This window comes from Grammomys surdaster, unplaced genomic scaffold (assembly GCF_004785775.1).
Source record: "Grammomys surdaster isolate TR1022 unplaced genomic scaffold, NIH_TR_1.0 186, whole genome shotgun sequence".
In the NCBI taxonomy this organism is placed as follows: domain Eukaryota; kingdom Metazoa; phylum Chordata; class Mammalia; order Rodentia; family Muridae; genus Grammomys; species Grammomys surdaster.
The window spans coordinates 1,317,116-1,334,307 of NW_021604631.1; the positions used below are offsets into that span (position 1 = coordinate 1,317,116).

Sequence of the window (17,192 nt, forward strand, 5' to 3'; positions counted from 1 at the left end):
TGTGTGTGTGTGTGTGTGTGTGTGTGTGTGTGTGTGTGTTTGGTTGATTGTGGGGGGTTTTTTTGGGGGGGAGGAGGTGGGTTGTGTTGTTTTATTTTGTTTGAGGCAAGGCCACCTGATATAACCCAGACTGGCCTTGAACTTGCAATGCAGCCAACCTTCAACTCCTAATTCTTCCCATGTGCTAAGATTAGAGGCATGTGAAACCATGTTTTGAATTGTTTTTTTGTTGTTGGGGAGTTTATCTGGTTGGTTGTTGCTGTTTGGTACTAAGGATTGAACCCTTAGCCTCCTGTATGGTAAGCAGGTGCTCTACCACTGAACCATGGTGCCAGACCCTGGTACCATGTTTTTATGGTAATATAACATACATGAGTAGAATGCACAAATGTGAAGTATACAGCTTGATTTATATCTTGGGATGTGAATGTCCCCTGGTGAGCATCATCAGGATAAAAGTACTGAACACCAAATCACCCCCTGAAGCCTCCTTTCGGCCCTTCCTAGGCATCTCAAACCAGGTATTTTCTGTTTTGCTCAGTGCTCTTTTGTTTGTTCTGTGTGTATCCACATGCAGGGCATAGCAGTCAGGCCCAGCTGCCTGCCCCACACAGGCTTGGAGCAAGCCCGTCTCAGCCAGCCGTGCACGTGGGTTCCCTCCTTTCATTACCGTTGATGCCCAGGGGAAGTAAAGTTGCTCTCACTAAACACTTGAGCTCTCCACACACAGACTTACATCTCTCTGATGCTCTGAGCAGCTGCCCAGCCTTTGTGTTGCCCCCTTGCTTTTGCCCCCAGCTTCCCTTCCAACACCAGAGATCTCTTGCAATCATAGTGTGGTAGGCAGGCTACACATCAACTTCCCTCCTGGATCATGCGTGCCAGAGTCAGAGGGGAGCCTGGACAGACAGCCCTGTAACCCTGTGCTGGCCTCTCCGAAGTCCCCTTACCTGCCGGTTATTTTTTAACTCCAATAAAAATGTTATTTCTTGTATTAAATTTCATGCCTTGGTTGCTCTTCACTAATTCTAAGTTATTTCTGAAAGAAACTAAGGTTTTATTTCTAAATTAGCTTTATTCTTTGAAAAAAAATAGGTGTGTCCCAGGGCCATAGTAAGGGCCTAGGGCAGGTAAACAGAGGCATGCAGATTGTTCACACTTCCTCACAGTTGGCCTCTTTCTATAGAAGGAGGGCAAATGCTATGTACATTTTCTACCTTCAAAGGCCCTTTTATATATAGACTTAAGAGGGTCTATGAAAAATCCTGATATTAGTCTTTTTGTGTAAAAAAAAAAAAAGGTCCTTTTAAAATAAATTGTCATTCTATTCTTCAAAGAGGTACACCCCACCTCACCCATGACTCCTAAAATGTATTTTCCTTTGGGTACTCTTATGTGCTATATTTTGTTTCCCTCCAGACACTCTATCCAGATTCAAATCCCAATTCTACACCAAAACTCCTACATCCATCACTTCTTCTGTGAAATGATTCCTCAGTTACCAGAACTTCCAAAAGTTTCTAGAGATTCAGTAGAAACTTGGGAGGTGTCTTAGTTAGCATTACCATTGCTGTGATGAGACACCATGGCCAAAGCAACAGAAAGAAAAAGGTTTATTTATCTTATGTTTCCACATTGTTCATCCTTGAAGGAAGTCAGAACAGGAACACAAGCAGGCCATGGAGCAGTGCTGCTTGCTGGCTTGTTCCTCATGGCTTGCTCAACCTGCTTTCTTATAGAACCCAGGAGCACCAGCCCAGGGATGACCACAATGGCTGGGCCCTCCCAGTAAATGTCTAATTAAGAAAGCACCTTAGAGCCGGATCTTAAGGAGGCATTTTCTCACTTGAGGCTCCTTCCTCTCTGATGGCTAGCTTGTGTCAAGTTGACATAAAACTAGGCAGTGCAGGAGGGTTTGGATTCTGGCTAACTGAAAATGTTACCTCTGTCCCGTTACTTATTCCCTATATCAGTTACCTTTTGCTGCTCTCATAAAAAATACTGTGACCAAGAACAACTTAGGGAAGAACGAGTTTATTCTGGTTTTCAGTTCCAGAGGGTTAGCTTCCACAATGGCAGGGACAGCATGCCACAGTGATCCCATTCAGCAGCACACCAGGAACAGTGGGAGGCCAAGCAAGGAACCAACATCCTCCAGCTAGGCCCTACTTCCTAAAAGTTCCATAACCTCCCCCAACAGCACTGACAGCGGGAACTAGATATTTAAATACGTGAGCCTCTGAGGACAGTTTTCGCTCTAGTCAGCACGTTCACTAAGTTAACGTTCAAGCTTCCTTATATAGTTGTCGGTGATAACTGAGGCCGTAGTCTCCTTGTTTATGCTCTGCGAATGACAACTGTCCCTCACACATTTTAGCAAGATCAGTTGAGGTGCTGGGTAAGAGGGACATATGAGAAAAGATAGTCTTCTATTTCCTGTATTCTTACTGCCAGCTTTCCGTGTCCTGCCTGGACACAGTCCAAGCATGTGTTGTGCCCAGTAATGAAAGAAATTGGCGACAATAGTCTCTGCTGAGGTACCAGTACCTTTCTCTTTCTTAGACATTGATTTTGCTGAACTCTAAGTTCCAGGACTTAAAGTTGTGAGGAAGCTTCCATATGATCTGATTGACAGAGAGAAACTGCGTCATCAACAGTCTGAGGCTCTTTCTCTTAGGAGCCCCACCCTTGCTGTAGCTGAAGAGGCCTCTGAGACAGGTTGACTTCTTTCTGAAATCTTCTGTCTGTAGATTCTCCATCTTCACTACTACAGGCTTGGCCTCAAACCACCTGGGCCTTGTAACCTGAAGCTGGGCAGTCAGTTTCCCACAGAAAAGTCAGGAAACTAATGACAAGTAGTGAATTTGTGAGTTTCTTATATGGTGAGATGTTTAGCCTTTTGTGGTGAGAAATTTTTTTCCTTTCTGTTTGTGAATGTTGAAATCTCTTCTTTTATTAAGTTCTGATACTAATAGATTATAACTATTTTAATAATGTAGACAAGCTAAAAGATACTCAGTCCTTAAACTTGCCTCCTCACTTCCCTTCCCCCTACCTAGGAATGACTTTGTATGACCCTCAGGTCTCTCACATCTGGCACCAGCTTCCTGCCTAGCTTCTTTTTCCCTCCTTCCCTCTCCATACCTCCTTGGTGTGAGCAATGATGGAGGATCGTGTGTTTGTATTTCTATATAAATGCTTGTGACACCTGACAGTGCAGCTCATGCTGTTAATCATCTCACTCCGTGTTACTATTCCTCTTCCTGAGAAGAGGAGAAGTATCAGAAAGACTAACAGCTGTTCCCACAGTATCTGTCCAAAGTCAGACAAGCCAGGCTACTGGTGACCTTCAGCAGTGTCCTACCCCAGGTTTCTAGTTCTCTGAATGTATACAAGGAAAGATGTGAAAATATGTACTAACATATATTTTTGTGACAATGAGGCCAGAGAGAGGAAACCTCACTTATTTGTAGGTTGACATTTGAACAGAAACTGAACTAAATCTCTTTTAATTGATTCCCCAATCCTTTGTCCCTTTGCTCTGATTTGATGTTCCTTTCTGAGCTTTTTAAACTTGGCTTATGAAATAAAATGAAAAAGAGCTATGAAGTGCATCAAAGAAAGGGTTGCCATCGCTTCTTTGCCCTAAAACTGGTCCTTGTGTTTATAGCCCTGGCTTCCCCACCAGCCCTGGCCAGACTGGTTTCCAGGACTGCTCTCACTTCCTCCCAGCCTTTGAGGGCAGGAGGTTAGAACTCTCCTGCCGTGGTCATGTGGACCTTTCTAAGACGGACCTTCTTTTGTAATGATTTGTTCTAAATTCTCTAGAGACCATTATGTTATTTCTTCTTTATTGCCGTTCACAGCCCTGCCCAGTTTACTAACATTTGCCCTTTCCACTGCTCGCTTATCTTCCTGCACACTAATTAAGGCATTAAGTGAGATCAGTTGTAAAGCCAGTGTCCTTAGTATTCGATAGATGCTTCCTTCTCTGAAATTGTTGACTTGCTTTTAACATTACCCTTTGTTGGGCTTTCTGCCTGTGTCCTGTCAGGGGTAGCCATTCAGAATAAATGCATTTTGCTAGCTACAACTTTTAGACTTAGTATATCAAACAGTTTGCTGACAGCCAAATATGTATCACCCACAGTGGTCTTTTCACCCACCAAATTCACAGTTCCCACAGCTATCCATCACACCTGTCAGAATCTTCGGTCTTTAATTAAGCCCTGCTGGATACTGTACATACTTCCATTAGCTCCGTCCTCTTTACTCCATTACTTTCCTAATTGACATCCATCCTGAGTCACATGTCCTTGAATCTCAGGTGGCCCATTTTGTAGCTTTGGTTTATTTAGGTTTTCTCTCCTTCATAAATAACCTAAGCATTTAGTTAATACACCCTCAAGTGTTTGCTATTGGGACCTGGTGATTTGCATATGCTTACACTTCTCAAATAGTCATGGATTTCAGAGGCAGCTGGGTTTCCTTTAGCCTCTTCCCCCCCCACACATACCCCTCTGCCTCTCCCTTTCCCTCTCTCTCCCTCCCTCCACATGCATGTGTGTGTGTGCGGGCGAGTTTTAGATAGTCTCAAGAAAGTCAGAACTACTGGTCTTCCTGCCTCTACCAGGCGATTACAAGTGTATGCCACCAGACCCACTGCCAGTCTTGTAATTTTTAATGATGAAATACATGATCTTTGTTGGTACTAAATGGAGAAAACCCCTAACAATATTGACAAGTGTTGAGATTTCTAAATAGAAAGGAAAGGCTGAGTTAGTGTCCTGTAAGAGTCCAACAAATGCTGCCTGAGTAGCAGAGAATGGGTTTCAGTAAAGCACCCCCTCACCCTCACCCTCATCCAGCCTGTCTCCACAGTTGTGTGTTGGAATGGAATTGCCATAACTGTCAGCTGCTATAATCAAGCCATTACCTCGGTCTCTTTGACACAAAGAGTGGTTTCTGAGCAAAGCCAAGCAATTCCATGCAAATTCACCCTTTCACTCTCCCATCCCACCCTCAACACTAGCCGGTCTTAGCGCCAAGCCCTGGTTTTTGTCTCATGTCCATGGCTCCCGTACTCTTCTATCATTTCTCAAATCTCAATACATGAGGAATGGTCCAGGCCAATGGATAGACTGCAATCCTGGCTTAGCTTGGCTTTCAATGTAAACATTTGACTTCTGCCATGGACACCTTTGACCTAGGCCTAAACAAGATGTTATTTTTAAAGAGCAAATAAGAGAATTTCTTGAGGCCAAGGAGCATGCCTTCCACGTGAAGTTGTCACTTATAGCATTTCTGGATGGCTCAGCATTGGTACCAAGGTCAGGTCTCTCTTTGAAGCAGCACTTTGCATTATCTATTGGGAAGTTAGTGTTTCCTTTGCTTTACTTAAAGATGAAAGGGCCACAGGGCCTCTGAATTATTTTTCAGCTTACACCAGCAGTTGCCTCCAGATTTCTAGTCTATGAAATATAGATAATATATAATTTAAGATTCTTACTAATTAATAAACAATCTGAGGCTTTGTTACTGCCAGAGGGCAATATACTATGTGCCTTTTTTCACCCTGTGATATCAGATAAATTATTTTTCAAAATTGAAAACTCTCCAAAGTGCTATCCGATAAAGTTTTTTAATTGAAAAGACTCTAAACTGCTATTCAGCACAGCATCACTCTCCTTAACCCAGGCTCACCTTTTGGTAATCAAAAGAACATTTACAGAAGTATGAGACAAACACAATTATGAAAGTAAAATGAAGGCCCTAAATAAAAAATCACAGAACAAGAGGGTAATTCTATTCACTCTTTCATATTTCATTATTTGATAACATCAGATGATGAATCCATCAGAATTGCTTTGGCAAGTGCAAACAAAAATGGTCCTGATCAATATTTATTAAAACCTTCAGAATAGGAGAAGGACTTGAGCTGACTTCTTAATGTAGTAAATAATTATTCGTATAAACAGGCTCTGACCAAAGGCAGGACTAGACCAAAGAGATACAGTTTTAATTGTACTGAATTTAAAATACAAATTGGCCTCTAGCCCTGTTGTAGAAACCTTAATTTAAAAAATTATCTGATATGGTGGAGAATGGCATGTAAATCCTTAAGTTGTTGGAGTGGGAATTTCAACCTTGGATATTTATAAATTTAGAATGTATTCTAAAAGCAGAGTGAGGACGAAGTTGCCAGCTAAGAGCACAGAGAGACATTCTCTTTGCATCTCAACGACTGTAACAGGAACACTGCCGTCATTTCAGCAGCAACAGGGACGGACTCATCCCTGATGACTGATGGACTGTCATCAGTGGAATTCTTTTGTTTTAAGCAACTGCACTTTCTGAAGAGAAATAAAGGCAGGCTCTGGCTGCAACTGCCCACCAGAAGTGCAGAGAGAAGATACAGTCCTGAGAGGGGTGAGCACAGCTGCCTGGAACTTTTGAAGTTTCCAGTAGCAACACCCCAGAATTGTGAAAGTGTGGTCACTCCAGAATAAGGATAAGTAACTGCTTATCTGCCCTCCTCTACCCCAACTTTGGGGTGCCTTGGGGTCTGGCTTCAGGTCTCACACTTCAGAAAATGCTATACCCCTGAGCTAAATCTTACCCAGTTATTTCAACATTGATGAATGGGGTGAAAAACAGAAATGCAAGTAACTGAGCCACCAGAAAGACAAAGCAAACCTTGAAAGCACAAAATTTCCCACCATGCCTCCTGTGAAATGACTATCTATGTCATCAGCTGAGAGAATATGGGCAAGGTCTTTTCTAAAATCCATTCTGCAGCAGCCTGCCCAAAACAAAAACCAGTGTAATCTGCTAAAAGTATTAAAAACCATCCCAACATAAAATACTCATCTCAACCTGCCATCAGATGCCTGAAACTTATTTAGTTTTTTCCTGACTTTTCTCATTTCTGAAATGGAAAGAACTTTGCTGTGTTTCAAATTAAAATTTTCAATCATGTTCGTAATAAACTCTAAGCTCTTTGAAGGAGAAGACAAATAAGAACAATTATATTATATTTTAATACACTAATTTATTCTTCTGATACACAGGATTATCATCTGCTTTATTATTGGTCTGAGCTAAGATTATACTTGTTCATAATGTTTGCAGATCAATTGCTTAGCACTTGCCTGACATTGCTCGGCAACAGTTAGCATCAGTGAACCCGGTGTAGCTCCGTGACGTGAAAGGACCAGTCAGGGGACTTTGTGCCAGTGTAAAAATCCAAAGCTACCACCAGTGCCTAAAGAGCACCAACTAGAGCCCCTCGGGCTTTCACACGGGAAGCCAGCGTCCAGGTAAAAGACAACATTTGTCAAAAGGCACCAAGCCAGTTAAGAAGGCATACAAAACAAGCAGAGCCTTGGCTTAGCTGTCTCCTTACTTGTCTGAGTCTCCCTGCTGTAGGTGCCCCTGTTATATATGGGATGAGCATCCGGTTATGGCTCAATCAGTCCCATTCTCTTCTTCTTCACATTTCCATGCTTATTATTGAATGGGCCATTAAGGAGGTGAAGAAAACAAGAGCTCGGTGTTTCACCTACCATTTAGTTGCCCTGTACTACTGGGGTCTTCATTAAAGTGCTTGAATATCCAGTTGTAGGTTAAACTGCCCTAATGTGAAATCTGAAGCCTAAAATGTTCTAAACTCCCAAATCTTTTGTGTAGCAACCTAATGCCACAAGTGGAAAACCTTCTCTGACCTCATACAAGGATTTCCAGTCAAACTGCATGCCCACTAAAATATTGCAGAAACTTTCCTTCCACATAAGGTGCTGTAAGAGCCAGCTTTTTGTTACTATAATGAAATACTTGAGGCAAATTACTCTTGAGGACAAGAGCTTCATTTTACAAGTTCACACATACTGTACCTGCATACTCTGATTGCTGGTAAGGACTACCCCAGATCCATCACTCATAACGGTAGCCTCTCTTTTCAAATCAGCAGTCCCTTCAGAGGGCTGCACCACCAGGGACCCAAGAACCTGACACAGACCTGGCCTACCACTCCCCATGCTGCCATCATGAGGACAAAGCCTCCTTACACAAAGGACCTTTGGAGAGGACCTCAGGCCAAGCCACACCATAGCAGATCTGTAGGAAACATTAATTTAGACTAGGCAAGCTATCTCACTATTAAGCATTAGTCTCCAAAATGAAGTCAACTGAAGCAAAACATTTCTGGTTCTAAACATTTTAGAAAAGCAGTATCCAACCTGCAGACACACACTTAGCCACAGTGAGCAGATAATGGTCAAAGGACAACTGGTAGAAGCCAGTTCTTTCTTTCCACCACATAAGTTCCAGGAGTTCAACTCTGGTCACCATGGTTGGAAGCAAGCACCTTTTTACCTAGTGAGTCATCTCAAATAATGGTAGATTCAGGTCAGCTTTTCATGCCAGGCCCTCATTCTTCCTTGTGTAACAGCCTGTTAGGTACACACACCATAGTTTCCTTATTCCCACATTCAGTGATAAGCTCTGTAATTAATTCCATATCTTGGCTATTGTGAATACAATAAAGAAGAAAGTGCAAGTATCTATTTAATATAATGACCTTATTTCCTTTAGATACAGAGCCCAGAGTGGGACTACTGGGTCACATGAGAGTTCTGTGTGTTTTAACTCTATATCTACTCTAGATCTACTGCCTTCCACGACGGCTGTACTAATTTCCACCCCCACCAACAGTGTGTGAGAATTCCCCTTTCTAAAGCACCACATCGAGAACACATGATTATCCCCCTCCTCAAGGAAGTAATAAATCAGAAATGCAACCAACTTTTAAAAAGAATGCTTACCTCATCCATTACCTTGGACAGACAAACAGGGAAAACTAAAGTAGTAACAAAATGAAAAAGTTAAGCTCTAAAGTTTAAGTTTGGAGCCCTGGATTTCAGGTCCATAGGGAGCTATTCAGCCACAACTGTGAGGTTTGTCTAAACAAAGTGTGAACTGCCACAGGGCAGGCTCACTCTGCCCCAGCAGAAGTCAGAGCTGGGTGACTTAGTCTCAGAATTTTGTTCAGTTATACCAAAACACAGCCAAAGTTACTCAGCTATACACAGACAGTATTTGCACTTCGTTCTTTTGCTTTTTACACTTTCATTCTCCATTACCTTGGCTTTGGAGGACGTTTAGATCTTGAAATCGTTTAGTTTGAGACCCAAGGCAGCAAGTCACTCATGTTCTACAGCTGAGCTGCTTCTGTGTACAGTGTGAATTGTGATACCTATTTCAGATGATTGAATACACAGATGTATTTACAAGTTAAAGTTGTTAAATATTACTACAGTAAATACAGTCCCAAAACACAGAAAGAGCTCATACCTGTGTACATTAGCCAAATCTATGCACAGGTTCTTACCACAGATCCTGACTTCTATGGTTTTAGACAACCAAAGATCAAAAGTATTCAGGAAAAAAAAAATATGTGCAGACTGTATTTTATCATTATCCCCACAACACTGTAATATAACAGTGTGTTTACATGGTGCTGAGTATTTTACATAATCTAGACAGAATTTTAAAATGTATGAAAGAGCCCAGTATAGGGAGACAGAAGCAGGCAGGTCTCTGTAAATTCAAGGCCAACCTGATTTACAGAATGAGTTCCAGGCCTGCCAGGGAGAGCTACATAGTGAGAGCCTATCTCAAAAAATAAAATACTAAAATGCAGAGGAGGACTGTACAAGTCTTATGCAAATACTATGCTATTTTATAAGGATTTTGGACTGGGGGTACTGGCACTAATGCCCCCAGATACCCAGGGTACCTATTTAAAAACCATTTAGAAATGAACCTTGAACTCTTAAGTTCACCAAGTAAAACAAGGCAGATGATAAAGGTATACCCATGGATTCAAGCCAGCCCCCAGCAGGCCTTCCTGAATGTCACCTGCACATAGACCTGCTATGAAGGACTGTAGGCCCAGGAAAACTTGCCATGGGGGTGGGGGGGAAGAGATGGCTTTAGGGGGCATTCTCCCCTCGATTTTTTCTACAGGAAACCTAAAACCATTTGCAGCACCTCAGTCACAATGGAGACATGGACTGAGCATGCCAGAATGGGAGGTGGATGGTGTTGACTAAAGCTCTTCCTGACCCTTCTGTGTAAAATGTATAAAAAGCTTTCAAAGAGAAGTCAGAAGATCCTAACACTAAAAGCAAAAGGCTCAAGCAATTTGTATATACACATGTGCCTGCCTGCTTGCACTGAGAATGTAGTGTGGCTTCACACCAAAACCATATGCTAAAGTCAAGTCTTCCTCCACAAGTCACTTTTGGTCATAGTGTTTAATTACAGAATGAGAAAGGTCACTAAGACACTTTGTCTACTCATGATACTTTGGGAAATGCTACCAAAGACATGCAGCAAAGAGCAAGGGGAAGCATGGGCAGGCACACGCTTGGTCATAGAATGTTCCACTCACATTCTTGGGATGAAGCCCAACTCCTTTTGTCCTCAGTACAGGCTACTCAGTCCACAGCTGGCCTCTAAATGTACAAGGCCTGAGCTGGAAAACATCTAAAGCACATGTGTGTTCACTAATGTAACACAAGCAGCCACATACAATGCCATCTGCCCTAAGCTGGGGTTCCCTGGAAGCTATGGCTGCTGTTTTAATGCTTGATAATAAAAACCCTGCTTTTATTCTCCTGAAGTCTCAGTACATACCCATCAATTATTTACTCCTGTTGGGTTCCATGATTTTATTTCAGTCTGTCACTGTTTATCATAGAAGCTCATTTTCATTGCACAGATTGGGGCATTCTCCCTCTTTCTCCTTAGGGTATCTTGTAGCCCCTGCCCACCTCCACATCAGCCATTCTACACATTTATTAGGCTTCGCTACAGGGTAAGGTAGCTTTCTCGAAGATAAATGCATTTCATTCTGTCTTTAAATATTTATGTTTCTTTATGATCTAATGTATCATCATGGTTATACGGGAATTTTCCCCTAACTATAGAAAATATGCCATCAGTTACCTGTCAATTTTGTTTAATAACTAAACTTTGCAATTCTGGTGCACTGTCATCTGAGGCTCTTGAGAACTCCTTTAGTCTCTCTGTTGCCTTCAGAGTGTCATTTGGGGGTTTATAAAGGTCATCAATGCACGGAGGATATTGCAACGTTAAGTACTTAAATTCTGCACCCTCTGTCACTCAACACCACAAAAGGTCCAGGGCTAGAGTTCCAGGCATCTTTGTCTTGTTTACTCCCAGCGAGGAATGGCAGTCTCTGTAGAAAACCAGCCAGTCTCCCTGGAAACAATTCATCAGACTTCTCAAAAGAAATCCAGTTTCATCTGAGTCGATGGGTTCAGTGTTGCTTTTTAAGATAAATGATGAAAATATCAATATCATAGTGTGAAGAACTCCAATTCATTTTGCTTCATCTCAGTGAAAAGTATCATAAACCATTTGCCGCCTCTGTAGTAGCTTCGGCTTCTAGGCCCTGGGCATTCTAGAGGTGGGAGTGGTTTAGTAATTACACTCCTTCCAAAGACCCTGGCTTGAAACCTCTGACACTTATAGTCCAGGGTGTGAAGCTCCCAAACTCCATCCTCCTCCTGACCCCCAGGTAGTTCTACATGGACCACTCTGTTATGTTTACAGACAGGAGCCTAGCAAAACTGTCCTCTGAGAGGCTACACCCAGCAGCTGACCAAAACAGATGCCAAGACTCGTGGCAAACATTAGATGGAGTTGGGGGAACCTTGTGGGAAGAGTTGAGGGAAAGATTGAGGAGCCCAGAGGAGATGGGAACCCACAAGAAGACCAACAGAGACAAGTAACCTGGACCTTTGGGAACTCCCAGAGACTGAACCACCAACCAAAGAGCATACAAGGACCTAGCCTCTTCCTACCCCTCCATATATGTAGCAAATGTGTGGCTTGGTCTTCATGTGGGTTCCCCCAACAATTGGAGTCAGGGATCGCCCTGACTGTTGCTTGCCTATGGATCCTGTTCCCCTAACTGGGCTTTATTGTCTGGCCTCTGTGGGAGAGGATGTACCTAGTCCTGCAGTGACTTGAGATGCCAGGGTGGGTTGGTACCCAGAGGGGGCCTCCTCTTTTTCAGAGGAGAAGGGGAGAAGGGATGAACCATGTAAAGAGGGAGGGGGACCTCGATCTGGATGTAAAGTAAAATAAATAAATAAATAAATAAATAAATAAATAAATAAATAAATAAATGGAGAAAGGGACAAAAGAAAAGAAATGTATTGCCGTGCTCAAAGATGGCTTCCTTCTCCTATGAAATATGAGATTTTTAAGAAGGTTTTTTGGTTTTTGTTTTTTCTTTCACCAAGATATTCCTAATGAAGAAGAAACAAACTACTCAAGACCCTACACAGGAATGGGGGTTTCTAAGCCAGCCATTGTGAGGTATAGAGTTGCTTTGTTGCCCACACCTCCTGCTAGCTGGAAGGAAGGTGGTGACCTACCCCTGGGGAGCTTTTTCTGTCCCTTTACTAACAAGCTGGGCACACAAAGCTGCCCTGATACTATTATTACTGTTATTGGGTTACTATTACCTTTTCTGTTGTCAGAGTTCATCTTTTTGAAGTATGCATTCTAAGTGCTTTATGTAAAATAACTGAAACTTACAATAACCTTAAGAAGGAAGCAACATTATTATCCCATTACTAGGAGAAGAAAGCCATGCTTCCCAGAGTCTCCAATAAGACAATTGGAGAGTGACTGAGTAAGAGGTTCAGTGGGACAGAGCCTGCCTTCCAGGTAAGCAGTAGCTGCTTGTGAAATAAGTAAGCACACTGACGTGCCAGTAACAGAATGTACAGATGAGGAGGAGGAGGAGGAGGAGGAGGAGGAGGAGGAGGACACACTGAACTTGCTCATCTTGCTCCCGCAGGCAGTACTACGAGATGCTGTACAACACAGCGGATGAGCTTCTGAACCTGGTGGTGGACCAGGGTGTGAAGTACACAGAGCTAGAGTACATCCACGCCCTGACCCTGCTGCACCGAAGCCAGACTGGGGTGGGGGACCAGACCACCCAGAACACCAGGCTGCAGAGACTCAAGGAGATCATCTGTGAGCAGGCTGCCATCAAGCAAGCCACCAAGGACAAGAAAATAACCACTGTGTGATGGGGTGCACCGCACTGGGTGTGGGTGGGGTTCACGGTGTGCACAACTGCAGGCTCTAGCCACGCAGCATAGCCTGAGGCGACTGCATTCTGTCCACACTGATGCTTAGTGGGTAGACGGTGGATTCTTTTCTCTTTAGTTTTGCTTTTCCATATGAATGCTAAGAAAGTCTGCAGTACAGAATGATTTTCCTAACAACCACTTTAGTCTATTCCCAAGGGATGAGGGTGGGACAGGTAGGAGGCCATGTCAAGTTGTTAGACTCTGAGAAAGAAATGAAGGAAAGCCGACTGCCACCTGAGTTTTAGGAGCATCCTGAGATACGTAATAAGGCCTGTGGCACAAGCAGTGGGCTTTTTCTCGTCTTCTCCTTGCCAGTTTATAGTTTGGTGTAGTAAGTGTATGCACATTGCTTTGTCTCGATTGCCAAAATCAAGTAAGTGCTTCTCAGCTGGCTTTCCAACCCAAAACAGATCTCTTCAAGGCTGGGAGATAGCAGTCCTTTATCCCAACCCTGGGACAGACTGCACGCTATAGCAGGATTGCTCGCAGGCTGCTGGTTGGTTTTACAACCTTTTTGCTTTATTCCTTCTATATTGAAACCAGTTAAGAGCACTGTCCTTCCAAAGAACCAGGGTTCAATTCTCAACACCCACACATGGAGGGTAATAACCCTCTGTAACTTCAGTTCCATCTGACCTGAAGCCCTCTTCTGGTTCCAGGAGTACTGCATGCACCTGGTGCACAGACATACATGCAGGCAAAAATACTCATGCACATAAAGTTTTAAAAAATTGTCATAAAACCGTTGCTAAAAATAGTAGGGAGAAAGGTGGCTCGCTGTTGAAGAACTTCCATCTCACACACCACCAGGGTCAGTTGTAAGGGGCATCCTCATGTTCCCATGCACTGTCTTAGTGACTTGTCTTGTTGCTGTGACAAAACACTCCTCAACACAAGCACCTCAAAAAAGGAAGGTTTATTTGGCTAACACTCACAAGGTACAGCCCATCCTAGCAGGGAGGGTGACAGCAGGAGGGAGGATGACAGCAGGAGCCTGAGGCAGCAGTCACTCTGCATCAGCACTCAGGAAGCATGGAGCAGTGGATGCTATGTCCAGCTAGCTTCCTCCGTTTCATGCGGTCCAGGGTCTCAGTCCACTGAGTGACTCCCCCACAGTCAGGGTGGGACTTCCAACCTCAATTAATATAACTCAAATAACTCCTCATAGACAAGGCCTACTCTACTTGGTTATTGTTGCGGTGATAAAACACTGACCAAAACCAACACACACACACTCACACACACACCAGGTACACAGACACACAAAAATAAAAATAATTTTTAAAAAAATTGACAATGAAAAAGTAAATCATTTAGTATTATAATAAACATTGAAACTACTGAAAAATTCAGGGAGCATTAAAGCAATGCAGCTATTTCCTATAAAGCAGTGCAGCTCAGGTCTGCTTAGCTGAGAGCAGGGAGGATAGGACATTTCCCATGCAGCTGCCACTGAAGTCTTTTTTTCTGTTTGTTGACTTTTGGTTTTTCAAGATAGGATTTCTCTATGTATCCCTGGCTGTCCTGAACTCACTCTGCAGACCAGGTTGGTCTGGCCTTGAACTCAGAGATCCCCTTGGGATTAAAGTTATGCATCACCACACCCAGATGCTAAGCCTTTTTTTGAATTGCTCTTTCCTGATACAGGCTCCTGCAATGCTCCTGGCCCTGTGGATCTTGCACTGCCCTGGCTCCCAAGTCTTCTTGCTACTCAGGGTTCATGGGTCACAGGAAGCAATAGTTTATCAACAAGGAAGCATTTTGAACACACAAGGGTAGAAGAGCCAGGGAACTGGCCATTCAAGGTCACTGTCAGACCCCGAGGGAAGGAATTTTCACACCTGTTTCTAACAACTTTGTTCTGGATGGCAATAACTAAAAATTAAAAACTGTTTTGAGAAGCTTAAATATCATATATTGTTTTTCTCGTGTTCTTTATTCAGCAAACATTTCTAAGAGCCTCATGTGTAGCAAGTGCTGCTGCGCTTGGGCAAGATACATAGAGAGAGGACACCCTTCTGTCTAGCATTTAGGAGCTGGACTTGAAACCCAACAAAGTTCATACCCAAAGCTGAGCTAGAAACCTGAGTAGGGCAGTCAGGCAAGGAGCCATCTGAAAGCCTTCCAGTATCTTCCAAGAGGAAGGAGGGCTACACAACTGTGTGGTTTACAATCCTGACAGGTAAGAGATAGAATGCACACAGGGGATGATCATAGAAAAGAACACCGTCCCCAACAAGGTTCTTTAAATCTCCCAAGAAGTAGGGATGGCAGGAGGGGGCAGAGAGCTGTTGGAGCGGACCACTTTGGTTTAGAAATTTCTCTGTAGTGGCTGTACCCTGCCAGCTTAGATCTTTGTCTTCCCCTTTCCTCCCCACCGGTTCTGAGTGGTCAGGATAGTTCTGGTCATGTGTGAGAGTGGATCTCTGTTTTGTCACAACAGTGGCAGACCAGAAATGCCAGTTCTACACAGAAAAAGGTGACAGGGGCCTTTGTCTGAGGCATTCAAGCATAAACCTTTGGTGATTCACTGGTATTTATTCTCCAAATGGTCAAAGCCAGTGACACATGTAGTAGCTGATTGAGTGGGAATGACAGGTGGCATAGCCACCTCAGAACTTGCCACCAACCAGGGGACACTGAAGGTTTCTACAGAGTAGGGTTCTACTTTGGTAATGTTTTGTGAGAAGGATTCTGTGTCATTAACAATGATTACTAGAAAGAATTAGAGTAAATACAGAGAACCCAGCCATACATATATACACAAGCCATACATACATACATACATACATACATACATACATACATAGACAAGCCATGCATATATACACAGCCATACATACATAGACAAGAGATGTATTCTGCCATGATAACCACGCCCTAAAAAGGGCTGCTGTGAGTAAAAAAGAAAAATACTAACAAGCCTCAGCAGGAGGGCACTGGAAACAAAGCTTGTGGGACTGCGTAAGGGTATCCTGGATCATGGTGGATCAGGTGTCTAGAACCCCGAGACTTTGTAGATTCTGGGTGAGATTCTACATGAGAACCGGCAGGAGTTCGACACCCCCCCAGAACCCAGGATCCTGAAAAAAAACGGTCACAGTCTCCATAGAATTACTACATAGGCCAGGCTATAGGCCTCAGGCCCTAGGGATTTACATACTAATGAAGGCCAGAGGGCAGAGCAAATTAAACATGCCTCCCCCAGATCCTCCCCCTTTCTCCCTCCCTATATAACTCGGGACTGCCCTGAGTTTTTGGGGGTATGCCTAGATCCATCTATTATCCGCCATGACAATAAATCTTTTTGGAACCAAGGACTTCCTCGTGTTACTGGGGCCTGCCGCCACCAAGGCCCCCAGGCCGCTGGAACCATAGGGTTTCCTCCCGAATATGGGATCCGCCACAGCGGTGGAAGCCCCTCCGGGGCCACCGCACCACTGTGGCGGCTTCTTAAATTTTCCCCACAAAAGCTCACCATCTTCTCTTACATGTGGGCAAGTGAGATGGACCATGGCTAGTCCACATAGCCGGCCATTGGCTCCTCTTCTACAGACTCAACCAAACATTGAACAGAAAGTGTCTCTTAAACAAATAACGACATATGTTGATGAGGATGCAGGCTGAAGCAAACCCTTATACTGCTGGTAGGGATGGAAACTGTCCATCTTGTCCCTGGTCCCTTGCCCTACACCTCCTTCCCACTCCAGGATCCACATCCACAGGCTTCCCCAAATGTAGCTTTCATCCCTCATCAAGAACCTTCTTTTCTGAAGCAGTCAGAGGCTGCTACATAGACTCATAACTGGTCAAAATGTAGATAGTGTGAGCATGTGCCCAGTCCCGGTTGGGTTAGTTACATCACAACCCCTGCACCTAAGGCCTGGGGAACATCACAGAAGAGGAAGCAGAACTATGAGAGGACCAGAATGGGGCTGCTAGGTGGTGTCTTCTAGACATAAGAGGGATGCTATCCCCAATAACTCAAACTAT

At 43.6% G+C, this 17,192-nt stretch overlaps 1 protein-coding gene across 1 annotated transcript in view; it reads left to right on the top strand.

Moving 5' to 3' along the window:
* Exoc4 (exocyst complex component 4) overlaps positions 1-15,112 on the top strand; it is a 689,148-nt gene extending 674,036 nt beyond the window's left edge. The window contains exon 18 of the mRNA XM_028768362.1: positions 12,899-15,112. Within this exon, the coding sequence (XP_028624195.1) occupies positions 12,899-13,136 (238 nt within the window). The 3' untranslated portion in view covers positions 13,137-15,112. The remainder of the gene's footprint in view (positions 1-12,898) is intronic.
* The last annotated feature ends 2,080 nt before the right edge of the window (positions 15,113-17,192 follow it).